Source organism: Monopterus albus, unplaced genomic scaffold (genome assembly GCF_001952655.1).
Source record: "Monopterus albus unplaced genomic scaffold, M_albus_1.0 scaffold19.1, whole genome shotgun sequence".
Lineage (NCBI taxonomy): Eukaryota > Metazoa > Chordata > Actinopteri > Synbranchiformes > Synbranchidae > Monopterus > Monopterus albus.
Window position 1 is genome coordinate 2,930,697 of NW_018127899.1, and position 26,673 is coordinate 2,957,369.

At 42.3% G+C, this 26,673-nt stretch overlaps 1 protein-coding gene across 1 annotated transcript in view; it reads left to right on the forward strand.

Annotated features, from left to right (window-relative positions):
• cadps2 (Ca++-dependent secretion activator 2) overlaps positions 1-19,300 on the forward strand; it is a 166,801-nt gene extending 147,501 nt beyond the window's left edge. Inside the window, exons 24-28 of the mRNA XM_020593378.1 lie at positions 700-783; positions 943-975; positions 9,094-9,201; positions 16,604-16,708; positions 17,400-19,300. Coding sequence (XP_020449034.1) covers positions 700-783; positions 943-975; positions 9,094-9,201; positions 16,604-16,708; positions 17,400-17,570 — 501 coding nt within the window. The 3' untranslated portion in view covers positions 17,571-19,300. The remainder of the gene's footprint in view (positions 1-699; positions 784-942; positions 976-9,093; positions 9,202-16,603; positions 16,709-17,399) is intronic.
• Positions 19,301-26,673: the final 7,373 nt, after the last annotated feature.

A 26,673-nucleotide genomic window follows, 5' to 3' on the forward strand; every position in this document is an offset into this window, starting at 1 on the left:
TTATATTCCTTTTTCTTGATAGGGACACTTTCATTGTTAAGTCTTTAGCTTCAATTTGTATTTAATTTTTTTACAGGGCAGTTAAGCTTAACTAGAAATTATAATGGAGTTTATTAGAATTTTTTTTTTCCTTGATGGATTTTTTTTTCATTGTTTTTCTTTTCTTTTTGAGGGATTTTTTTTACATATTAATATAGTTACTCTTAAGTATCTTTTCTTTTATTTTATTATTTTATTTTTTTATTATTATTTTAAAAATAGTGTTTTTTCTCTTAGTGACATTATGGGTTTATTCACTTTTTATGGACTTATTAATTACTATTTTAATTCAGCTTTTTTCATTTAGGCTATTTTAATTTTTAGGATTATTTTTATTTGTTATTTAGCTAAGCTTTGGTCTTGCTGCTTTTTTTAAAAATAATTTTCAAATTAGGTTGTTGGATTGAGATGACAGAATAAAGTTGGTCACTTAATATCAATAAAAGTATCACTTGATTTTATATAAATGGATGAAACAAGTTAAAATATTCATCCTGTTCTGCCACTTTTTTACTCTTTTGTTTAGAAAGTAAAATGTTAAGGACTCGTTTACAGACAGACTCAGAGAATATTTCCGCAGGATCAAAAGTTTCTAAAAGCTGCAAATGAAGGGAAGATGAAGGCAGTAATTGGTTCTTGTGTCTCCCCCTCTGTCTGCAGTTTGCCGGTGTTTTAGACGGCGTCCTCTCCAAGCTCTCGAGATACGATGAAGGGACATTCTTCTCTTCAATCCTCTCTTTCACAGTGAGTAGCCATGTTTTTGTTCCTGGAAACAGAGAGCGCCGAGCTGTTTCTTTCACCGTTCACAGAGGCAACCTGTTATTTGCTGGAAACCAGATCTTCCCAGCTGAACTTCAGTGTCATTCTTCTTCTTCTCCTCCTCCTGCTGCCTCCCCCTGAAAGGTGAAAGCAGCTGCCAAATATGTGGAAGCCCCTGTGAGTCCATCGATCTGCCTGCTGTTTTATTGTTCACCCTGCCCGTCGGCGTCGCTCTGCATATTTTTGTTTTCATCCGCATTCAGTCAGTCGAAGCATCGGGTGAAAATTAAAGCAGCCTGGAAATGCAAAGCAGCCAGTCTTTGCATTCAGTCATGTGCTTGTTGTGTGTGTGTGTATGTTTTTTTTTTGTTGTTTTTTTTAAGTTTGTGATCACACAGTGTTAAACGTGTGAAAGATAAAGAGGGTTTTTATTCCATCTGCAGCTCCAGAGCCAAAGATCACACAACAAGCCTAATTAATTGCACTCTTGTCCTTGGAGATGAGTTTTGCTGGTGTCTGTTTGTGGGCGGCGGTGGCGTTTGGATGTGGAGTAGTTAATGAATGACGGCGACGTGGCAAAGATCAGAGGCTGCAGCGAGGCCAGCGGGAGGAGGAGACAGCGACGTGTACGATGCAGGAGTTACAGTGTCGAGGTGATAAGGCGTTAACGTTTGGCGATGTTGGAGGTGTGAAGCAGGGAGAGGTTTCAGAATTAGATCTCTGAGATGGAGTGACCCCTCGTCTGCTAAAGTGATTAAGAGCTCAAAATTAACAAAGTACAGTTCCTCTGTGATTTGGGTTTTTGCATGTTTTCCATCTCTTTAATATGAATATGAACAGTTTTTAAGAGCATCCACTGGGACTAACGATATTTCAAAATCAGTTTGTCCAAAACACTGTGGCGGCCAACTACACCCAAAATGAAAATTAATACATAGAAAAGGAAAAGTGAAAATTGTTTTTCCTTTCATACTAGGGTTAATTGGGCTGTAATGAAATGTTGACTCCTATAATAAAAAAGACGGTAAATAATCTGGATGCTCTCAGTAGATAATTTCACTTCTTAGCCAGTAGTGTGTCCTTTCTGGGTGAAGAACACATCATGTGACACATCGGACAGATTTCAGGTTCTGTCTCAGACCTGGAGTAAATCTTCATTAATGTTACAGATGCTTTGGCCTTGGAGCAACACCACTTCTGTCTCATATGACTCATCTCATTAAATAGCGCTCCTACGGTCACAGAAGGAATTGCAACAATTCCACCAATGTTAACGACGACATATGTTGAACTACCAAGCTTTGTGGACTTTTATCATCACGGACACAGCCATACACACGATGGCTAGCTAACAGGCTAGTGAGCAGCAAGCTACTGGAACTCTATCATCTTGGAAACTGTCATAAATATAACATTACATTATAAAACCATCATGGCTTAATTTTGTTTTGCTACAGAAAACATTTGGCTATGTTTAGACAAAGTGCTCATTTAGGCTTTGATACAAGCCACATACTGGAATTGAACTAGGCTCTCCTTGTGTAATAATTGATATGGTCATTAGATGTTGACAAACTATAACAAGTAACAGTTCCTTGTAATAACCTGCTGGCAGAAACAACGTATACGCTCATATTCTACAGAAGGACAGTCATGACTGGAAATGGGAAATGGCTAGCCTGGCTTTGTCTGCTTCCCTTGTTTAGACAGATAAAGCTGTACTGGCATTAAGCTGGCCCTTTATTATGGCAGCTTTGCCAGTATACACTGAACTAAAAAAACAGCGTAATGCCAACTTGTGTTAGAGGCACTTGAAGGATGGTTGGTCATTTTCTGTAATAATAGTACTTTAAACAATCACCATACAGTTGATGTGTCTGTCTTCAGCCTAGCTCAGCTTGTTTCTGTACCGTAGACCTCCATTGTTGTTAAAAAAAAAAATTTAATTAACACATCAGTGAAACACACCGCTGCACTGGGTGACATGTTTACCTAACACCAGATCTGCAAATTTGTTAAAAATGTTGCCTCAAAAGCTCCAAATGATCAGAACCTTTTACAGAGTCTGACGTACGCAAGAGTCAACTGCACATGGGTGAGAGTGCAAGGAGCTAGCGGACTGTAAACGCAGCAGAGAGCTCGCACACAGACACCATACAGATACTGTAAAAAGTTACGGTTGTTTGAAGTTTAGTCGGTTTGGGGATTGTTGAAAATATAGAAAATGACGGACTTTATCCTTGAACGTGATGTCCAGCGTGACATATAACCATGCACGTACAACACACATCGGCAATGCGTTGCGTACCAGTAACATCAACACTTTTACAGCCACAGTGAGCGATGACCAGAGCAGGGATGTGCATGTTTCTGACCAACATGTTAATGATTATTGTCATGGATTCTGTTTCTTCTGAGCAGTGTTAAAATTTAAATCCCCCGGCAGCGTGCCACTGAAACAACACTTCACCAAAACGTCACACACTTCCACCCACAATCCCTCGAGTACTGTCGAAGTACTTGGACAGTTCATCTTGCTCCTGCGTTTGTTTCATTTTACGACTGAATCAAAGCCAATTAAAGTTCTGAGATCCTCTCAGCAGACATGGAAACTATGTATGAAATAATAAAAGCATTTTTAAGTCATTCAGTTCTTGATTCATAGGTATGAATTAGTAAGAATATTCTAAAACTGTGTTTTTCCTGGCCCTCAAACACATGCTTCTGTATTGTACACTTTGCGTTTGATGAAAACAGCAGACGTAAGACTATCCTGCACTGACACAACAACCTCAATTAACCTCCCTAATCCTCTGCCCTGCCACGGTACCTCCCACCAATCCCATCATGCTCTCTGGTTCACATCCAGACTTCCCCTTCAGTCGCCTCCACCCCTGAAATTATAGTGTAACTGCTACCTTGGCCGTTTGGTCTTTTGTGTGAAGGGAACCTGACGCAGGTAAGCCTCTTTTCCAGGTGGGATGACGAGCAGGGGGCGGGGCCTCAGAGCTCCTTCGCCAGACGGCTCTGCCCACGCACCTTGTCACGAACAGATGAAGCTTTCCCCTGGAGTGTTTAGAGACTTTCTGCTTTTCTTTCACTACATTTCAGAGGGGAATGTTGTACTTTACCTGACAAATTCAACTTTTAAACTTTAGCCACCCATCAACTTTTTGCTGATGCTAGTAGGAATGTTTTTCAGCTTGAACTTTGAGGTGTTCTCTAGGCGGTAGAGACAGCACTCCTTAAATAATTCCCCTATGGAGAATTTTCAGTATTCACAGCATTCAGAAGAAATACTGTAATACTTGATTTGAACTTGGTTACAACTTTCAGTACCAAACCTTTACCAGTACTGTTACGATGCAGCACCGACACGGTAAAGACTCAGAGTGGCTCCATGTGTTTCTCACACTGACTCGCACGTGTTCAGCACTGACGTGTTTGCCTGTACAGCCAAGATACCAGTGACTGACAGGCGCATATGCTCACATCACACATATGCACACTGGCAGAGCAGGAACACAAACGTTGGAAGAGCGATCATCATCACTGGCTCCTCACCATCTTCAACACAACACCATCCTGCAGGGCCATGCACTGTTTCAAAACATTAACCAACTCCTGCCTGAGGAGCTCTGGGTGTCGATGGGTCCGTCGACCACGTATACGCAATGTCCACGGTTTGACTCCGACCAACCGTTTTTGTGTAGTAAAAACAGATGCCCCAAGAACAAATCGTTGTTTGACTCTCTTATGGTAAAACAGTTTACCTGCCGTTCCTTTCTCTTTCCCAGGAACTAAAGAAAGATCTTTTCTCTTTTGCTCTTGCACTATGTAAGTTTTACATGAAATTTTGGAAATAAGAAACTAAGGCTGTAATGAGCAACATATTCACCTAACGTGTGCTTTAATATCCATGCACTCTTCTGTTTTGGACACCAGATTAAATTGCCATCATGAAAAATGGCATTTTAGTTTGTCACGTGCTAAAGGTTATATGGAGGATAAGATGTAAAAATGTAATTTTCATACAATTTGCATGTGATAAATTCTCGACGCAGGCACGCTGAGACTCTACATATAATGTAGATGGTGACAAATGAGAGAAGCCTCCTGACTGAGTGGGGACCCAACCAGCAGGGCCACTGATCAATCAGCTGATCATCGTCCTGATGATCTGATTGATCTGTTTGTCCCCAGAATGTCAGACACTGGTAAGAAGTCCCACTGTGACTCTCCAGAGCCAAAGGTGGCGTCTCCACACGTCTTGTTGTGTTCAACCAGCAGATCCACAGAGACTCAGCTGATTCTCATGTCTGACAAAGAAAAGCATCAGCTCCTCACATTAAAGAAGGTGGAACCAGAACATGTCGATGACTGTTGCTTCTAAATAGCTGAGGTTCATTTTCTACCAGTGAACTGACTCGTGGCTGCAGCTGTGGATCCATGAGATCCTTTATCTTACGTTTAACGGCTTGCATGAACAGTTAAACATTCACAGTGAACTGACAGTGAGTCGATATTTTCTCCCCTGTATTTATGCATCATTAACATAGTTATTTTAAATTACAGAGGCACTTAATGCTGCGACATGCAAACACATATTTCCACACACACAGTGTGCACCTGGCAGAATTGAAATTAATCCCAGACAGGAAATGGGGCGGTAGCAGTATGTAATTACCTGGCATTTCACTGCCCTCTTCCCTTGCTAACCGCTCATTATCAGCAGGCCTCTCCTCCGTCCTGCCACTTTAGGCCTCTACCCCTCCCTGTCTGTATTTGAGCATTGCTTCATTTTACACTCAGTTTTTATGCTGTCAAATGTTGAGTAACCTGGCCGCCATTATCCGGGCGCGCAGGGGATTAGTGGTGTTTGGCTACAAGTGAAGAAACAGTGGAGGAGACAAAACAAGCAGGGAGGGCAGAGCGTGACAAGAGCACTGAGCTGCTTATATGTGGGGGGTTTTTGTTTGTCTTTCTTTTCTGTCGTGTTCATGCCTTAATCTCAGTGGCTGGAACTGTGCCGCCATCACTCGTGCTGCTTTGTCACCTAGTCGGAATAAGAGAAAACAGGTAAAGGATTGGGACTAAGCCTTAAGGGGGTGGGAAGGAGAAAACTGATGTCTCAAGTGACAGCAGGGGCAATGATATGTTACCAGTGACACACACACACTTAAATGTTACAGTACAGATTTTGTGCCACATTTGTACAGATATATTTTTAAAAGTTGAGTTTAATAACTGTTACCATCCAAATTCACATTACTTGTCCTCGTATGGAGAATTTACTAAAGTTTCTGGACACAACACATTGACCCCATATGTGGTAACTGAACATGTGATTCCAAAACCATAAACACTGATCTGCTGTTGCATGAGCGAAGGCCCAGCCCTGGTGTTGGTGAGGTCTGGGCCTTTCAGTTCATCCCAAAGGTGCTGATCAGGATGAGGTCCAGGCTTTGTGCAGGTTCTTTCACCACTGTTGGCTACAGCTTAGTCTTGTCAGGGTCTCTCAGGTGAAATCGGTAAAATGCTTTTGCCCATCACTTGTTCTAACACCCAGTGTGTTAAACACAGACAAACCAGTTCTTGTACTTACAAGGTGCAGATGAGGCTGGAACGACTCTGACATGTCACACACACAAAATAGACTCAGAAACAGGTTTTACTGGTGTCGCAAAACTACACACTGCAAAAATACACCAACTATGAAACCTGCAAACTCACTTAAAGTTAACTCTAAGCATAGCCTGCGAAGTAAACACAGTGCTACTAGAACGTATCCCTCCGCTGTAGCTTGGTGGGGAACTAGACTGTTCCTTTAAAAAGATATTGACTCTTTGGAGCACATTTTTACGCTGTCGCCCATTTCCTACAGTGTAGTCGCCTTAAGGGTGGAAACTGTCATGGCCGGTGTGGAGAGTAGGAAAACTTGTAGCTACTAAGACCTATTCTCACGTACACATGGGCGCATCAATATTGTTTTAAGACCAAGTTCAAAAATCTCAAACCTATCCTTTAACTGAAATGTGAGCCATGTGCGCACAAGAATAACAACCAGGTCGTGTGTGCGACGGTTAAATGGCCCAATTTCCTTCCAAACCGCTGGGTTATGTTTCTTCCAGTTTGGCTTGATCAGAAGCTTTTCCACAAATGTCCACCATGTGAAGCGTCCTAGTCTCTCCACTGACCCCATCGCTGTCGTTGCTCTCCTCCATGTTTATTGTTACCGGTCTGTGAGGGGCCGATGCCAACAAGTAATACACGCGTGGTTAATTCTCATCAAGGTTTTGACAGTGGTCCTTGATCTTCTACACCTTCACCTCTCCACCCACTACAGAGCATCATGGGGAATCGGACAGGCCTGTCAGTCACTGGGCCTGACCCCTCCTCTCTCTGGATAAACATTAGACACACAGATCCCCCTGAAGCCACGTGACCCTACTTTAACCCCCGGAATCTGCAGGCTTTCTCATCCAGTGGTCCGTCTGAATTACAGCCTGGTGCCTCTGACTGATCCCGGACTGTCACTCGCTGTTAGAGCCCTCTGAAACAACTGCTGAGACTGTTGTCATCATAGCTGTCAGACAGGTTACGCTGCCCCATGTTGAATGTTTCTAGAACACACAAACAGAAAAAGCTGCATGTTACAACCAGGGAATGATCTAGTTATGTACTTTAGAAATAAAGGACAGTTCATCCATCCATCAATTATCTATACAGCTTATCTTGAATATGGGAGCTGAAGCCAATCCTAGCTGACACTTGGCGAGAGACGGGGTCTACCTGGACAGGTCGCCAGTCTATCACAGGGCTGACACTAAGACAACCAACCACACACACACACACACACACACACACACACACACACACACACACACACACACACACACACTCTCACTATCACTCTTTATATCTGCATGTCTTTGGACTGTGGGAGAAAGCCGGAGTACCCAGAAAGAACCCACACAGGGAGAACATGCAGAGTCCACACAGGAAGGCCCTGGGTAAACCTGGTTTCTTGCTGTGAGGCGACAGCACTAACTACTACATGAAGTGACAATTGACTGTCAAAATTACTTTACTGTCAGCTAATTGATGCATTAGCTTATTTCAGCTTGGGCACTGATCTGTGTGTACCATTGCAGTCAAACATGACCTTTCAAACCCTCACCCCAGTACAAATGTAGAGCTTGACTTCTGTGCTTAGACAGCGGTTCCGGTTCGTTTATTTGCACTTACGTACCACAGATGTTATTGAGGAATCTCAAACTGTCAGTCACCTCTGTTGCAGTGAGACATTGTGGAGAGCGGGAGCTGTCTGTCTGCTCCCTGGCTTGTCCACTTCCCCACAGCTGCCTCTTTGCTTGTCAAAATAAGAAACCCAAATGTAGGAACCTGATGCTGTTTGTGACGGAGGCGACTCGATGGTCCGGTTTTTATTCCCTCTGACATTAGCATGTGACAGTTTGTGTTTCCTTTGAGTTGTTTTTGTTGAGCAAAAGGTTACAATGCCAAATTTGTAATCTGTGTCCAACCTGCCTTTTGCCTTTAAGTGAAGCCAAAAGGTTTCCTGAGGCTCCGTTTCCTTGTTTTTCCACGGGGGACCCGACATGTCGTGCTCAGCAGCGCTGTAGCAGAACAACAACCCCCTCGGGGCCCACGCATGCCGACTTAGAGAAAACGGGTGTGAAAGATGTCAAAGCAATTACAATAAGTATTACAGTTGTAATCTCCCTTGACAACAGGGAGGGTGAATGAAGAGGGTTTACTCACATCCCCTGATCTGGCCTCTGCCCGCCCAACAAGCCGCTGCTGCCACAGCAGTTTGTTTCCTCTGGTCTAACAGCTCCAACAGCTGCTTGTTACTCCCAACACAGGGAAGGTAAATTAGTTTTGTCTTGTGTTCACACAGCAAGCAGCAGGTGATGCTGAACATTGGTCCCTGTGTTGTTGGGCTGTAAACCACTGTTATTGTTAACAAAACCACACAAAGGCTTGGTACATTTCTGTGGGGAAACAGGTTATTTTTATTTAGTTCTTCCTGTTGTCATTATATTCCATCTCACTGCAATGAAACATTTTAGGCTTCCCTGTTGTACATGATAACGTGCAGACATCATCATGTACCACCAGGTCTTATGAACAGCATGGGTGAAGTGAGATGTGCACCATAAATACCATGCATGTTCACATTTTTAACACCAGGCTACTGTGAATGTCGGACACTGTTCTCCATGTTCAGCCTCCACCCTTCTTCAGGCCTGTTTGTGTTCTGCCCCCCTTCAGAAACCGGGGATGGATCTGGCCGACACCTACATCACCTTTGTACGGCAGAACCAGGACATCCTCCGAGACCGCGTCAACAATGAACTCTACATCGAGAAGGTGTTTGATGTGAGTGCTCGCTCTTGTTGTAAAAGAAATCTGACTGGGACAAAGGTTTGAGATCTTAAAGGTTGTGCTGACTTCAAATTGAGCACACCTGTGGTGTTCATGCAAGTGAACATAGGAAATGTAACTCTACTTATGGCTGGACAAATAACATCTCCAAAACTGAGGATAAGAAAGCCCAGTGCCATAGCTACAGCCCTCAAACATCTACTTTCTAAACTCAATCTGTATAAAATTTGAAAAAAAAAAAAAAGTTTTCTTGACGTAAAATACAAAATGAGAATGGAAAAATATACAGGATAAACAAATCAACGTAATTGCCTTATTCTTGACTTAAGATGTGATAAGATAAAAACATGAAACATGAGCCACAACCTTCTACAAACACATTTAGGATGCTAAGCAACTTTTTACCTGCTGCTTTCCATTTTAATTTTGTCATTTTTAAGGGTTTCCAGTCACATCCTCTCTTCTCAACCTCTGTTGTTTCCTCCCCCCACTGTGGCTCCCAGTGGTTGTCGTCCTCTCTGTCTGGTCTCCATTTCCTGCTTATTGTCCCTGTAGTTCCATGAAGAACCACAGGGTGAAGCAGTGATAAAGTTTACCTAGAAACTCAGATATAAAAAGTGTCAAATGTGAATTTTTCACATGATATACTGCACATGCTTATGTGAAAGCACTCAGCTTATACAGAGCTTTACAAATGGAGCTCGCAGTCGGGTGTTTACACTGTTGGTGCGAGTTTGATTTTCCAGTTTCCGCAGCAGCGGGTCGCTTCTGTTGACCTGTTTATCACTTAGGAAACACGGAGAGGTGTCGGCTGGCTCCACAGGAGCTGAAAACACCCCTTCGCACCTCCACCTTTACATCCATCTCTCCATCCCTGCAACCCACACTGTCCGTTTTGTGCGCTGCGCCCCTCCACAAGTCAGATTTATAAGAATAGTTTAGCGGAGTTGTCAAACACGCCTCAGCTCACCGCCGTGAGTCGGTGCAGCAGACATGACGGCTCAGACCTTCATGTACATTAGCAGCACGGACCCAGCGATGGATTTCTGCAGCCTGCCGCTGCCTCTGGGGGTTCGGAGTATCATGGCAGTGGTTCAAGCTACATTGTGCTGATTTGTGTGTGTTTAGAGAAGGGGAGGGTTACTGAGAATGAGTCTAATGGAGCTCAGAAGCGCCCGGTCATGCACCGAGGAGGTGACGGCAGGGCCTCAAAGTGGCTCCACTCAGCCCTTCAACATACAGTTTGTGTGTGACAAAGAAAGTAAACCCCATGTTCATACAGCAGCATCGGGACCCCTGCCAGGAGCATTGTGGGATTGCATTTGTCTTATTTACGTGGGTCTGAGTGAGCCCAAGACAAATTCGTTTATGGTGCCATTTCTTTAAACAGTAGGTTTGTCGATGGGCAAATATAAAGAAGAACAAGGCTGTTACAGAGACGAGAAACGAGATGCAGCCCAGGCGTGGGCACACAGCTGGAATTTTTTTTTCTGCATGTGCATGTTCACATCACGTGCCTGTTTGTGTACAAGTGCTCACCGGGGGGGCGTCTTTGTGTGGATGAAGAGTGTGATACATGCCCTCACGCACGCGCGCGCACACACACACACACACACACACACACACACACACAGCTCCATCCTCTTCACATTAGGAGCCAAATCACCAGCTCACAGGATGAAACAAGAAACATGGATCTGTTAACAAGAAGCCATCTCACATTCAGCCTTCAAGATTGTGTTGAAAAGAAGATCAAGTGTCTGAGATTGTGCCACTTGTCAGGACATTTCTAGAAGTCAGCGTCTTGAAATAAGACAGCCTGTATTCACTCTGAGAGAACACAATCTTCACACTTAATTTTAGGAGCTTGGAACTCAGAGCTTTTATTTACATTCAGGAATTTTGTTGAAATTAAAGTGAGCATCTTGAAACAAGACACATTTTTGCACTGAAATCAAGGAAGCTGACAAATACAAATGAAAATAATTTAACCTCGCCAACCTTTTTATATAATTTAGGAGTTAATTCTAGCACTTAAAATAAGATTTTAATGGTTAAAATTGCACTTCATTTTAACAAAAGTCCAGTTTTATTATCTGAACACCAGAATATGTGTCACGTATTTAAATGGAAACATTTTACTGACAGGACTAACGCAGACCCACCGTGCTGAGGAGACCACTCTCCACCCTCCTTCCCCCACAGATTCTCTCCATCTGTTTTCACTCTCATCCTCTAATCGGCTCAATTAAGGAGCCTTCGTACTCAATTTCCCAGACAGTTAACGTGGCCGGCGAGGCAGCTGATTAGCCGCTCAAAGGAAACTCGGCTCCCAGAGTCTAAATAAATATTTCACTAAGCAGGTGGAAAGAGGGAGGAGGAGGAAGGGAAGGAAGAAATGAGGAGAAATCATCACAGGGGCAGGAAATATCTTCTTTTAATTTAAACATCTTGGAGCATCTGTTAACTCAGAGTGCGAGGCGATTGTCAGGTGAGCTGATCCCAGCCCTGATCCCAGCGTAACAATGTTTAGTGAAGAGTGAGGAGGGAGAGGAAATGTGCCACAGACCGGGAATGACTGGAACTGTCCTGGAGTTCCCAGTTTTTTTTCCAAACAGAATAGAAGAAAAACTATATACATGACACACAGCACATTAGACAAGTTTATCTGTTTAGTTCAAACTAAAGGCTATTCAGTGCTTTGCATTATGTCTTAACATCAATCAAAAGAAATGAAAGCAATATAGAAGCATTAACCCACAAAGTGTGTTAAAACTGAGCAAACAAAAAGGGTCATGTGCTTCAGCACTTTATTTTCTGAAAAGTATAGTAATCACCTTTATTGGCCAAGTATGTTACGCACAAGGAATTTGTTTCCGGTACAGAACCGATGGCAGCCATCTGTGGCGCCACCTCAACCGATGGCTCTAACCATCGGGGGCAACGGGGGGGTCAGTGTAAAATTATTGATGTGCCTAACTTGGATAACGCTCTTTGTTTCACACTCAGTCTGTGTGTGTGTGTGTGTGTGTGTGTCTTTTATAAAATCCAAAACTATATAGCCCTGTGTGAACAAGTGTTTGCCCCCCTGTCACAACACTGGTTTATCGCACCTGAGTTCAATTTCTCTAGCCACACCCAGGCCTGATTACTGCCACACCTGTTCGCAATCAAGAAATCACTTAAATAGGACCTGCCTGACAAAGTGAAGTAGACCAAAAGATCCTCAAAAGCTAGACATCATGCCGAGATCCAAAGAAATTCAAAACCAAATGAGAAAGAGAATAATTGAGCTCTATCAGTTTGGAAAAGGTTATAAAGCCATTTCTAAAGCTTTGGGACTGCAGCGAACCACAGTGAGAGCCATTATCCACAAATGGCGAAAACATGGAACAGTGGAGAACCTTCCCAGGAGTGGCCGGCCGACCAAAATTACCCCAAGAGCGCAGCGACAACTCATCCAAGAGGTCACAAAAGACCCCACAACAACATCCAAAGAACTGCAGGCCTCACTTGCCTCAGTTAAGGTGAGTGTTCATGACTCCACCATAAGAAAGAGACTGGGCAAAAATGGTTTGCATGGCAGAGTTCCAAGACGAAAACCACTGCTGAGCAAAAAGAACATAAAGGCTCGTCTCAGTTTTGCCAGAAAACATCTTGATGATCCCCAAGACTTTTGGGATAATAGTCTGTGGACAGAAGAGACACAAGTTGAACTTTTTGGAAGGTGTGTGTCCCATTATGTGTGGCGTATATGTAACACCGCATTTCAGAAAAAGAACATCATACCAACAGTAAAATATGGTGGTGGTAGTGTGATGGTCTGGGGCTGTTTTGCTGCTTCAGGCCCTGGAAGACATGCTGTGATAAGTGGAACCATGAATTCTGCTGTGTACCAAAATATCCTGAAGGAGAATGTCCGGCCATCCGTTTGTGACCTCAAGCTGAAGCGAACTTGGGTTCTGCAGCAGGACAATGATCCAAAGCACACCAGCAAGTCCACTTCTGAATGGCTGAAGAAAAACAAAATGAAGACTTTGGAGTGGCCTAGTCAAAGTCCTGACCTGAATCCAATTGAGATGCTGTGGCATGACCTTAAAAAGGCAGTTCATGCCCGAAAACCTTCCAATGTGGCTGACTTACAACAATTCTGCCAAGATGAGTGGGCCAAAATTCCTCCACAGCGCTGTGGCAGACTCATGGCAAGTTATCGAAAACGCTTGATTGCAGTTGTTGCTGCTAAGGGTGGCCCAACCAGTTATTAGGTTTAGGGGGCAAACACTTATTCACACAGGGCTTTGTAGTTTTGGATTTTGTTTTCCCTTAATAATAAAAACCTTCATTTAAAAACTGCATGATGTGTTTACTTGTGTTATCGTTGACTAATATTTAAATTTGTTTGATGATCTGAAACATTACAGTGTGACAAACATGCAAAAAGATAAGAAATCAGTAAGGGGGCAAATACTTTTTCACACCACTGTATATAAAAGAAATGTTTAATATAACTTCTAAACTCTTACATTCCTTTCACTAGTTAAAATACATAAATACACTTGACAATCACTTTGTTTTCCTATTTTGTTTTCAGCCATAAAAAGTAAACGTAAAATTACACACCATGTCTTAATGTGAACAGCCAAATTAGAAAGATTCAACAACAGCTGATTTTACTTGTATCAATAAAAGTAAGATGTGACCAACTCCGACCTCCATTCACCGTCTTTGTCATGAGAACAGATATCTGCCTGGGTGAACAAAATGTGCTGGACAAAAATAGTCCATGTGGAAGAAATAGTCCAGTGTTTTACTTTATGGACTCGAGATTATATTGGTTTCCCCTCCACGTTACAGAGGGTGGCAGAAAGGGAGCCCAGAAAGCTCAGTGACACCAGAGAGCCTGATCAGCCATAAGACATACCAGTAAAACAAAACAAAAAAACTGCCATACATAAGTAACTGATCTGTGTAATTTGTGACAGCTGCCTTTGGAAATCATGCTTCACTAAGCGCACTGGAATTAAAAAAACAAACTGAAAGCTGTTCAATTCTGTTTCAGAATGATTTATGAAAAGCCGCCCAGCGTGTGAGCGGCTGGTAACTTCAGATGTTTCCTAACCTTCTGTGTTTGTTCTGTCTGGGCAGCAAAGAAATAAAATCAGGACCTATGATTAAACTTGAACCCTCACTTGTAAGTTAACATGCATTGTCTCACATTTAGTTGGTACATTTCTACTTAGATAAGTAAAAAACGCTTCATTAGTTTAATATAATTACAAGGAGGCAGTGTGAAGGTGATCAGAGGCCACTCTCACAATAGATGGAATCAAACATTAGCACGACCACTGAATTATCACGCATGTGTTTTGGCTTTTGTCAAGTGCATGAAATGACCTTTGGACTGTTTTCCTCTCTTAAATCAGAAGGTAATTACAGTTCTTGTCAGTGTGAAATTAAGTCTGCCGGCGGCTCTTAAAGCAGATCTGAATATTATGGGTCATTACTGTGTCAGAGCAATTTCCCTGAGCATTCTTGTTTGATTAACTGAATAAAGCCACCCAATGTGTGCATTTTACTAGCAGCACGTTGAATGCAGTTGTAAGTGAAGATCACTCTTCAGGTGAAAAAAGGTGTGTTTGAGTTCCCTGGAGCTGTGGTTTGGTGGTGGAGGGTGTAAAGGAAGAATGTTTAATGAAAGTTAGATGGCACCAGAAGATGAATTTTTTTTTTTTCCCAAAGCAGAGCCATGAACTCTTCCCTTGACGTGGAGCATTCAGGAGTTTTCCAGTGAATTGGTGTCTTTGAATAAGTAAATGTTTTACCCTCTTTGAGTTTTGCCATTTTGTTGCAGCACATCTTTAGACCTTGTGTTGTAGTGTTGTCGACATGACTGATGGAGGACATTTCATAAGCTGTCAGAAAGAAAACAATGATCATCATCAACTCTGAAGGCGAACACACAGGAATGACAACCATAGACCAGCCTTGTTCACAGAGCAGCTGTAACACCATTAACACTTTTTATTTATGTTGAGTGAAGCTGCTTTCAGCTGGTTTCTTTTGAAGGACATTACCTAAGATTTCCACATAATCAAGTGACAGTGGGAGAGGACGTGGTGTCTCTCAGCGGACCCCCCCCCCCCCCACCCCCTCCCCCCCAAACCCCCCCCCTGTTGTTATTCCAGCTCCTCCACCCTGTGTTGTCAAAGTCTGTAAATCAGCCCCGCCTGCCGCCTAGCCAAGGTTAGAAGAAGGGTTTTTCCAGCCAGTAGTCAAACAGCCATGGAGGAGCTCTGGGCAGCTAAAAGTCTGAATCAGCAGCTGCCAGAGTGAAGAAATGGTACGTGGGCAACGATGTAAATGTTCTGGACTGGCCAAGCCAGAGTTCAAGCCTAAATACAATTGAGAATCCGTGGAGGGAACTTAAAACCTGTGTGATGGCAAGGAACCCTTCCAACCTCAAAGACCTGGAGGCCTTCGCAAAAGAAGTGGGCTAACATTCCTGTAGAGACATGCAGAAACCTTGTAATTGAGTACAGGAATCGTTTGGAGGCTCTGATTGCCAACAAAGACTTTGCAGTTGATTACAAAGCAAGTGTATTAATTCTGGCCATGACATTTTTGTAAATCTATGAAATAAAATACCAAAAATGATTGTATTCCATAAAATATCTTTTGCAGGGCTTCTTTACCGCCTGTTGTAACTTTTGTATGTTACTTCAATCAAAGTAAATTCTTTGCTCACAAAAATGATTCATATTATTGTAAAATTTGTATGGGTATGAATAATTTTGGGCTTAACTGTATATTCAAATATTTGTTTGTGTCTGTAAGTTCCAATCAGGAGTTGCCACAGCTACGTATTAAAATCAAAGCTTATGTGCATTAGGCTGAATTTATGTCCACTTGATTCCATCCCATGAAAACAGTGTATAGATATGAATGGGAAATACAACAGTCAAATACAAAGTCAAATCAGCCTTTGTAAAAGGGTTCATGGTTTTCAGTGGATAGTTAAATTTATTATAATGTGAATTTTGGAAGCAGTTTGAGAATTATATTGTTATGGGGCCATTATACCTTAAACTACAGTTTATTGCAACTTTTTTATTTTCATAGCTTGGGCCATTTGTTTTCTTTGAGAGGTTTGGAAACACAGTGACAAGCCTAACAGAACAGGTAAAGACACACAACCAGTCAGGAGTAGCACAGGTTAGAATCCAACAGTTTAACCAGATTATCCAAGTGAAATGATTTGGAGGTAAAACTACTCATAGAAGTGAGGAAAATATTCCATAATTGTACAGGAAAACTACCCCACCATTGGTATCTATGTAGCTGTGTTGGGTGTTTACACCTTGACAGTTCAGGTGATGATCTTTTTGGTTTTTTACAGCAATGGTATACTGGCTCCATGAAGGCGGTGTGTATTTGGCTGACAGACCGACTGGACCTGCAGCTTCACACGTACCAGCTGAAAACGCTCATCAAGATTGTGAAGGTAAACAAACATATTTAAGAAATAAACAAGAGGCCAGAACTTCTTTTAAAATTTTGAATATATATATATACATATAATTTTGTTAACATGCAAATTTCCAAAAAGGACAATGTCATTCTGACTGACAAGTTACTTTTACCTGCCAGATGCAAAGTCTCCTTTTCTTTGCCGTTTGAAAAGACTGGCAGTGAATGAGTCTGAGAATGGCTAAAGTTAATTAAAAAGCATTTTAAATTGTGACTTATTCATGTAAAAACAGTCGGAACTGACACTGAAACAAAAGAAAAAACAAAGACAAATCAAACCAAGCTGACGTGTCCTTGAAAGCAGCAGCAGTGTGAAGAGGCGGCGAGACACGAAAGAGAAAACTGCTCAACTGTGTGTTGGTGCTGCTGCCTGATGCTTTGTCTTTGCTAATGTACAGAGATATGCGAGTTTTACTTGAAAGCAAGGCGACGAGGAATGATAACAGCTTCTGACTGAAGGTAGAATCCCCTCTCATGCCTCAGTCTGCCTTCCCAGTCCAACATATGAAAGACTCAGCTCGTCCTTGAGCCTCAGTGTTCACGCTTTTGTTTCTCCCAACGATGAACAGCAGCCGCCTCCTCCAGCTTGCTGCATTCCTAAGATGCTCTCTGTTTTTGCTCTACCCCTCCCTTTACCTCCCCCCTCCACTCTGCCACCTTGACAGAAGACCTACCGTGACTTCAGGCTGCAGGGCGTCCTGGATGGCACACTGAACAACAAGAGCTACGAGACCATCTACAATCGACTGACGGTGGAGGAAGCCACGGCAGCTGTTAAAGCGGGTGATGGCCTTCAGGGCATCAGCATGAGAGACAGCGATGAGGACGACAACTAAACACGCACATTCTGATTATCATCCTTTCTAACAGATCAGGACCCTGTGTTGCAGTTAATATGTCCTCCACTCCGCATGAACAACTACAACTGAAATTAAAGTGGAAACTACAGTCACTAAATCTAATTTAACAACAAGATTGCTGAAAATGAACAGGAATAGGTTGCTGCTGGGCAAATAGCTGTGCTTTATTCAACGACAGGACAAATTATGTTGGATAGCGCGACATGCTGTGGATGCGTTTTCTCCACTGATCTGCACTCCACTCCGTATTCCTAAAGGAAATTAAAACTGAATAAAATTGCAGTAAAAATCAACAAACACTGTAAAATAACACTGGGAAACATAAACCAAGTAAAACCATTGCTCGTTATTATAACTGCAGAAAAAGGGTATGCTAATGTTAGCAGGTACGCCATGTTGTGTACATCATGTTGCTCAATGAAAACTAAAACTGAATAAATCTACAGCTAAAGGCAACAAACATTGTGAAACACTGGGATGAAGCAAAACCACCATTTTGTATAATTAGCAGCAGGGAAACTTTATGCTAATACTGCACAGCAAATCAAGAACATTAAGCTCACTCATTGTCTACAGATTTTCTTCACTCTCACAGTAAAATATAAATTAAAACAAAAATGAAACTACACTCCAATAGGATAATTTAATAGTATGAGTGGAGACAATAGACAGAAATTGGTGCACAGCTGAGGAAAATAACCAGGCCAGTGTTCAGTAACAGGACAGGCTATGTTAACACTAGCTAGCAAACAGTGCTGTTGCATTTTCTTTACTGAACTCTGCTTCAGTGAGTGGTAGGCAGTAAACACTACCAAAGCTACAGTCAACATATTTTATAAGACTGAAGAAACAAACAAAAATCTGGATGCCAGACAAAATGGTCACACTGTTCTCAACAGCAAGTCGCTAATGTTAGGTAGTGTCACATTTTCTACTTGAGTGTACTTTACTCCAGCTCAAGAATGACCATTTTCAACTTCAATAAACGTAGTGAAAATTGAAGTTGTGACTGTCATTACACCCCTCCTATGTATTTAGTGCTACCTAAACTTTGAGTTCTGCTTAATAGCTAAAATTATATTGCCAACTAAGAGGGAACATCCATCATGACCACGTTAGGTCGTGAATAAATTCGTAATGACATTTTTGACACTTGTTACAGTAATAGTTAATCAGAAATATCATATAGTCCGACAGTTGCATAGCTTCCTTGGCCAGCCATGACGGTAACTGCAAGATACAAGATAATCTTCGCCGAGTAAAGAATAAAGTTGTCATTGTTTTAGATTTTCAAGTAATATAAAAAGATCTAAACCAACAAGGTGTTAGTTTGTCTCAGTATTTTTGAACGTCCATGCCTTCTGTGATTTATGTCGCAGGTGAACATGCGAAACCTTTTCAGGCTCTTGAACCACTTCCTCTACAAACCAAAAGTACTGAAGCCTAAATCTGACATCTACCTAGCTTCCATTTTTAGGACTAAACCTGATCAAACCCTGACTGTAGATGCACATGTGCACTAGAGGTCAGATTTTTTTTGTTGTTGTTGTTGTCATGACTGCTGGTCCTTATCAGGTGAGGAGGGAACACTCAGGCAGTGACACACCTTCCTTTTATCCAGACAGTCACCTGCTCATCACCAGACACTGCGACACAAGCGTGTTGAACCGTACACATACTGTACATGAGACAGAATGTACGACAAATAGGAAGTCAAGGTGAGGCAAGGGCTATCCAACAGACACTCTGCCCCCGCCCTCCTCGACATGCAGCCATACTCTGATTGATGTCACTTTGTACAGTAGAGCTCAGCGATCGCCGTCAGTGCAGCACCGTATTTTTTACTTTCATCCACAATTGTAGCTTATTGTTCATAAAGCTTCTGCAGCTGTGAACTTGACCAACTTTGCCGTCGTCATTTTGCTGACAGGAAACGCAGCACAATCAGCTGACAACATATTTCTTTGATAGGAAACTTGGAATTGTAAGGTTCTGACTGTTTTAATTAAACCCCACTGTTGTATTTTTAAAGTTTGTTTTCTAATAAATGTATTTGGCTGAATATTTCAATCAGAGTAAAAGTATAAAGTCCTGTCAGCGTCCCCTATAAGCTGAACAGCCCAAGTTTCCTGTCCTCACCAGTAAAATGAAAGCCTTGTTTTGTTTTGTTTTTTCATAATACAACCTGTTGAGGTTGGTGAGCAAAAGCAGAAGTAGCATGATGGTGTTATAGCACCTCACAGCCTCTCACAGGCGAGTCTGGTTGTATGGTCAGGTCAGGAAACTAACCAAGAGCTCCTTCTAAAACAACACTCATTTTAGGAGGTGGTTTCTGTGTTTGTTTAGGTTGGAGGATTTAGTGACCCACAGTATGACCAACATGTAGATGATTTTGTTATGAGAGCAGCACTAGAGTGAAGGTCATGGAGTCATTAAAAATGTCATAGAGGTTAGCTCAGTAGATTTTCATCTCTCTACTGTAAAAGTGGTGGTGGTAGAAGACAATCGGGACATCATTAGGATTCACACATGTCTGCAGTGAGGTTTATGGCCATTGGTTTTAAAGAAAGCTTAGTCTGGGCCAACATGTTGGATGGTCTAACCAGCACCACCATGTTTTGGTCCCATAGTCGTCCACTGCAGTTCCCCCGTGTTCCTTTACAGTAATAGTGGGCTTATCTATGACACAAAATTAGCATCTATTGCAAGAGTTTCTATGTTGGTGTGTCTTTTATGTAGCACGGTTGAAAGTAATGTGAAGGTGGTAAATGTGTGCGTGTAGTAGCTCCATTTCTTCAACAGGTTTGCATCTCATCACAGACCAAACAGTTCAGCTTAGCTTTTGTTGGCCTTCACCGTGATCTTTCCCTCAGGCAGGTGTTTTAGTTGTGGTTAGAGGATAGCCACAGTTTTACAGTTTAGCTCTTTGTGGTTGTGTCCACTATCAGTATTACATGTGATATCAAATGGGTCAAGGAACAAGAGCTGTCAAACGATCCAACAGCTTGGAAACAAACCAACAGGTGATCCAGATTATCTTAGCCACTTTATGTGGAGGTCAAACTGAAAGTGAGCACACCTGAAGCTTCAATAATGATCCATTATTGCACAGGAAATCTGAGTGTGCACAAATGTAGTGAGTGCAGTAGGTCAAAGTGGAAGCAGAAAATAGTTCAGTGAACTGGGCTGGATGTTTTAAATGGACAGTGTGAGTCCTAATTTACTGTTAGCCTTGGTTTTTGCTTCTAGATCAGTTGAGGAACCAGGGAGTTTGTTTCCTTCCTGTCTGATAGTCTGGCTGCTCATGTTTTGTGTTGTACCTGGTTAGAAATGGTTAGATCTTCTAAAACAAGACCAAGGTTGTAATAAAGAGATTTACCCTTTAAGCCAACATTAATCATCCTGAAGTTGCCAAGTGTGATATAGTCAAAATGGAAAAAACTTTAGCATTTAACTTCCAGAAATCGATGTTGATAGAATCAAGGATTTTATAGAATCGTCCAAGGTTTTGTCTGGTAACAGGGTTGAGCTATAAGAACAAAAATGGTCTTTATTAGCTTATTGTTTGTTCCTCGTTGTCTCACAGCTGCAGACAAAGCCTTACAACTCCAAGCCAGTGAAATCATGCCATACTCTCTGAATCTGAACTTTGTGTAGCTCAGAATAAACGACTGGTGGCCTCAGGTGGTAAAAGATGCAAAAAAAAAAATCTTTCTACAGGTTTCTGAGTTTTGTGAGTCTACTCAGCTCTACATAAAAACATGAAGTCACTTTCACCACTGTTGAAACTGTAGTGAAGGTCAGACATTGGAGACTAATGGCTCAGAAACACGACTACATGTTGATGTACTTGTAGATCTGCTCTCATCTCTGTTTGTTGTTATATTTACTGTTGTGAAGAATAATAGTGAGCTGTGGAGTGATACAGTCATGCCGCCTGCTGTGCATCATTTCCAGCATCTATCAAAGCCAATGAGTTGAAGGTCCAGACTTTTTCCAACAGGAGCCTCCCGGGAGAACAGGGATGTGCAGAGGAAGCGTCTCATCGCTGCTGTTTGTTCATTTGCTGCCTTCTGTTGTGTGTTGTTGAGCTGTGAAGTCAGTGTAGGCCTCAGATGTGCAGCAGCCTGCTGTTTGTTTTGTTTGACCCGGTTTGTGTCAGTGCAGTTCAAAGACCAAAAATTAAATGACAAAAATCTATATGAAGAAATATATTTATATTGTCTTATTGTGCACCTGTTTTGTTCAGGTGTCTTATCTAAGTGTCACTATTAAAAGTGTTTTTAAAGCACCTGTTTTTGCATTGTACGTCTTTATTCACTGTTTTAACTCCACTGAAAATTGCGGTATTGGCCCAAATTCAAGACACTCCTGGAATTTTGAAAATGCGGGGGTCATCTTATACAGAGGACTGGAAAATGACTTGTTTTCAACATCAGATACTCTGAATGGAGAGAGAAACATGGGGTAAAGCCCAAGTCTGTTACAGTCACTTCTGTCTTTTCTTAGTTTTTGTCCCGACCATGTGAGATGTGAAGAAAAGAGTGAGGAGAGAGGTGTCGAGGAGACACGGTTTACCAGGACTGCATCTCATGTCTCTTATATGCTCTTTCCTTACTCGACCTGGAAGTTGTTCCGGTGGGACAAGGATCGAGAACGTCTTGTATCTGCTCTGAGGATCAAGGAGGCTGCTGGAGGAGCCATGAGTGAGTATACAAGAGATCATCCTTCACTGAAGCCTTTTATGTACCAATGCATCCCTTTATCAGAAATCATTTGGTGACACTTCAGGTGATTGATCGTTTTCTCGATTCCTCTCTCCTCATATTTTTTTCCATAGATCATTTCCTCACAACTTATGTTGGCGGGACTAAGACGGACTCAGCGAAGAGACACAAATGAAGGAAACCCTGGTGCTTATAAGAGACTTTGGATGAACCCCGGAAATGAGGTGTCCTTTCCTTTGATCCTTCCAATCACCAGCTGATGTCCAGTAAAGGGGTGTATCAAAGGATGGACTCCTGTGTCCTCGCCCATGGCTTTTCCAGCAGCCTCCTTGATCTTCAGAGCAGGAATTGGAACTTTGGGATGTCCTTTACAATGGCGGACCAGAACAACTTCCGAGTTGAGTGAGGCACAAGGATCGATAGTTGGGATTTACCACTGGACTTCTCCAGCAAGTGCTGAATTGTGGGTGTTCCTGGACTAGTGTGTTGTCAAGTCAGTTTATAGTCGGTCAGTCTGCACTAAAAGTGTTTTGCCAGTATCTGTATCCACCTGCTTTTATACACTTGCTGGTTGTGCTTAAAAGCAAAACTTTAGTGGAAACACTGGAAATTGAAAACTAATTTGTTTCACTGAAGGTAGCTGTAGCCATGAAGTGAACAGAAGTGCCAGATTTCCACCGTGTTTTCTACTTTTTTTTTTTTTTTTTTGGCCTGGATCTCTGTAATTGCAGTCCAGTGGCACCCGACTGGAAGGTTAGCACCAGCAGCTGTTCATCTCCATGAACCAACTCTTATTAGATGCTGTTGATTTTCTCCAAACCTGGCTAAACCTTGCTAAACTATATTGCCAAAAGTATGTGGTCATGCCCACCTATTCCGCATACCTTCACTGTAAAATGATGCTTTAGACAGTGGTTGTCCTCCAGCTTTGTGGCAGCAGTTCCTGTTGGGCCCCTGTCCTGCTTCAGCATGGCAGTACCTTGACTGTGAACCAGACCTCATCGGCAGCATCGGGCTGGCCCTCACTGATGCTCCCGTGGCTGAACTGGAGCAAGTCTGTGCAGCATCTGGTAGAAGCACTGAAACCATGAGTGGAGGCTGTTCCATTCATCTAATACACTAAGGTATGTGGACTTGCTGTTACTATGCTGTCAAGTTTGTTGTGTTGAATTATGAGGAAATCAATATTTCCATGTGAACAAATGGCGCAACCTGGGGAAAAAGTAAGAACCAAAGAACATGGGAATTAAACGTCTTGTTTATTTGCAGACAGAATGAAGGAAACATGGCTCCAGTGATCGTGACAGAAAATCTGAAGCCTAGTTTAAGAAATCTCTAAAAATTCATTTTCTTGTTCCCTTGTTTTCAATAAAAGCATAAAATAAAAATAAATACAAGCACCAAGCACTTGGGTACACAATTGTACAACTGAAGGCAACAACCCTGTCATAACAGGGTTATAGCAAGGTTGTTTTGGTGAAACTGTCGGGAATAGAACTCCAGTTTTATATTTATCACTGAGATCAGAGTTGGAGGTGGTGGTGTGCTGTACTTCACTATATTCACTGGTGTTCCTAATATTCTGAGCTCCTCGTGCACAAGAAGAGCACGGCTGAAGACCCATAGGTTGCAAACTTGTAAGGCATTAAACATTATTCAGGGCCTGACTGGTCACTTTCAGCTGTTTTAATTTAAAGTTGTTTGTGTTTATCTCAGTCTCAGAGGTTTGCCGAGGTTTTTGTCCAGTGCACAGTGTGGTCTGGACGTTGTCCATCAGCGGCGTGTTTTCTCTCTCTCTCCCCACTAAAATGAGCATCGAACCCTTTCCTCTATTCAAAACCAGTCTGAGTCCAGCTGCTGCAGCCACAGACACACAAACACCAGACCAAGAATGTCATTGCTGTTGTGACCATAAGGTTCTAAGACTTTTAGCAGAGAGAGAAATAAACACCAAATGAAAAGTGATTTAGTTTTATTCGTCGGTCATGAATTAAAATGTAAAACAGCCTCCGAGTTGATGTTGTCAACACTGAGACTGCATCTACTTTTGAGTTAATGCCAGGAAACAGTAAAACAGACAGAAGCTCAAACACCTGAATGGTTCAGAGCGAGCAATAATATTTACCCTTCTAACGTGGACTCGACAGGATCATCCAGAAGAGAAAAGTCACCGGAAGGAAACAGTTTACAGGTTTAAATTTACAGGCCTCAGACAGAATTAAAGCAGGGTTACACAAGCACTTTTGTTATAGACACTACTAACAATCATCATAATGAATTTTACTCCTTGTGATTTGTGTTTCACTGGGATGTATTTATTGTACATATTGCACACAAATCAAAATATTTTAGTGCATTTTACTTGTGTGTATTGTGGTATTTGTTCTGCTCACATATGGCTGACATGTTGCTGCTGCATAGATTCTGCATGTCCTCCTCCATTATTGCTTTGTGCTGTTCATTCCTTCATCCTTGGCCTTTAGTTGGTTTTACAGTGGGTCTCTGCAGTGAAGCTAATAATAATAATGAGGTAACACGTAGCAGCGTTTATACAGGTTTAATAAATTACCCATGAACGGTGTTGTATGATTACAAGTCTAATTTTTAGTGTTCATTAATGTGCAGTATTTGTCAGAAATTATAACGATTTTTACACATTGTGATTTATTGTCATGCACCGTGTGTTTCTACAGCAGCAGCCGCGTGTTTGTGCCCGAGAGGACACAGTTAGTGAACGTGGGTTTAGTGCTTCTGTGGAAATGTTACAGAGGGGGCCTTAAAATGAAAGGTTCCGTTATAACACAAACATCTGTAGCAAAACCGAAGGAGACTAAAACAAACACAATGGATCGGAAATAAAAGATATTAAGCAACAATACAACCACACAATAAATAGCACTCTGGGCCGCGGGCTCCAGGTGGAGGCAGTAGATTTTATTTGTAATAACACATGGTGAGTATAAAATAAATAGTTCTGGCCTGTGTGTGGAAGGAGACGCTGGTATTTTCGGTGACCTCTGACACGTGTGAAAACCTCCCTGTCCTTAATGATGAACACCTGATTGTGCGTCGTTTCACCTGAATCTGTTTGGGAGCGTCACGTTTCACTTCACTTTGTCATAAATATTATTATAGTTGCATTGTTTACCACCAGTGTTCAGACCTCGTTTTTTATAACATTTCCTAAATTATGACTGACATTTTTAAATAAATGTCCTTCTTTGATCCTGACTTCATTCTCAAACTGTATCTGCTGTTTGAAACGCTGTCATCATTTTCAGACGTTGTCTGATCGCAAATAAGCACAATAATAATAATTGTTATTAATAGTAGTGTAAACGGAGCTTAAGAAATTCTTTAACTGATCAATCATTTGCCTTTTAAACTTTTTTTTTAATTTTTTAATTTTATTTAAACGTGTTTGGACAGTGTTTGGCTGTGATTGCTATGGGTCTGCTCTCCAGGCCCTCGCGGTCACTTGTGTTTCCTGGAGGGAAACATCTGTCTCTGCATCTGCATCTGTCTCTGTAGTGTTACCTCTGAGAGGATAAAGCCATTGATTTGGGTTTGTATACCGTCACGAAATGGCGTTTTTCATCACCGGCTCTCTGTGCGTAAAAGAGCGCGCAGGGTTTTTTCTCATCTTTCATATGTATCAGTCTGTCTAGAGGACTCTTCTTCCGCGGATTGCTTTTGGCATCTTAAAATCTGCTGTGTCAAATAAATAGATAAATATACTCGAGTCAACGTGTGTGATACAACGACCCATACCCTCCAGGCTGAGATCGATGGCTGGAAATCCACTTTCTGCTCCATGTTGCGATCCGTTTTCTGACAGCTCTGAGACTTATCTGAACCGTGCGTAAAAGGGCTGGGCTTCAGGAGCCACGATGTGCCCAAATCTGATCTAAAACTCTGACGGCTCCTGACCCCGCGGCCGCACTGTGGTTTAAAAAATGATGTCACACGAAGCCACAAGGGGACCTGGGATTTACCAAATACCTTCCAGTTGAGCAGGAGTGCTGCCAAGTAAAGGACAACCTCCTCCTCTCACCCTCCTCCTCCTCCAGCAGCGACAAGTGCAGAGAATCGACAGAGGAGAATTGAGCAAATTATCTACTTTCCGCCTACCTTTCTGGACGTAACGATCGGTGAGGTCTCGGCTCTCCGCACGCCGTTATCGAGCGAGCCGTGGCCGTGCTGACTGTCGTCAGTAGGAACGGGCCGGTGATTTGGAGGGGAGGGGGTCCACTGTAGATGATGCCCTTTCCAGCGGGCCGGTGAGGAGCAGCACCGACCCCCGGCTTCTCTCCAGCAGCCTCTTGTTGTAGTTGTGGCGGCGCAACTGATGA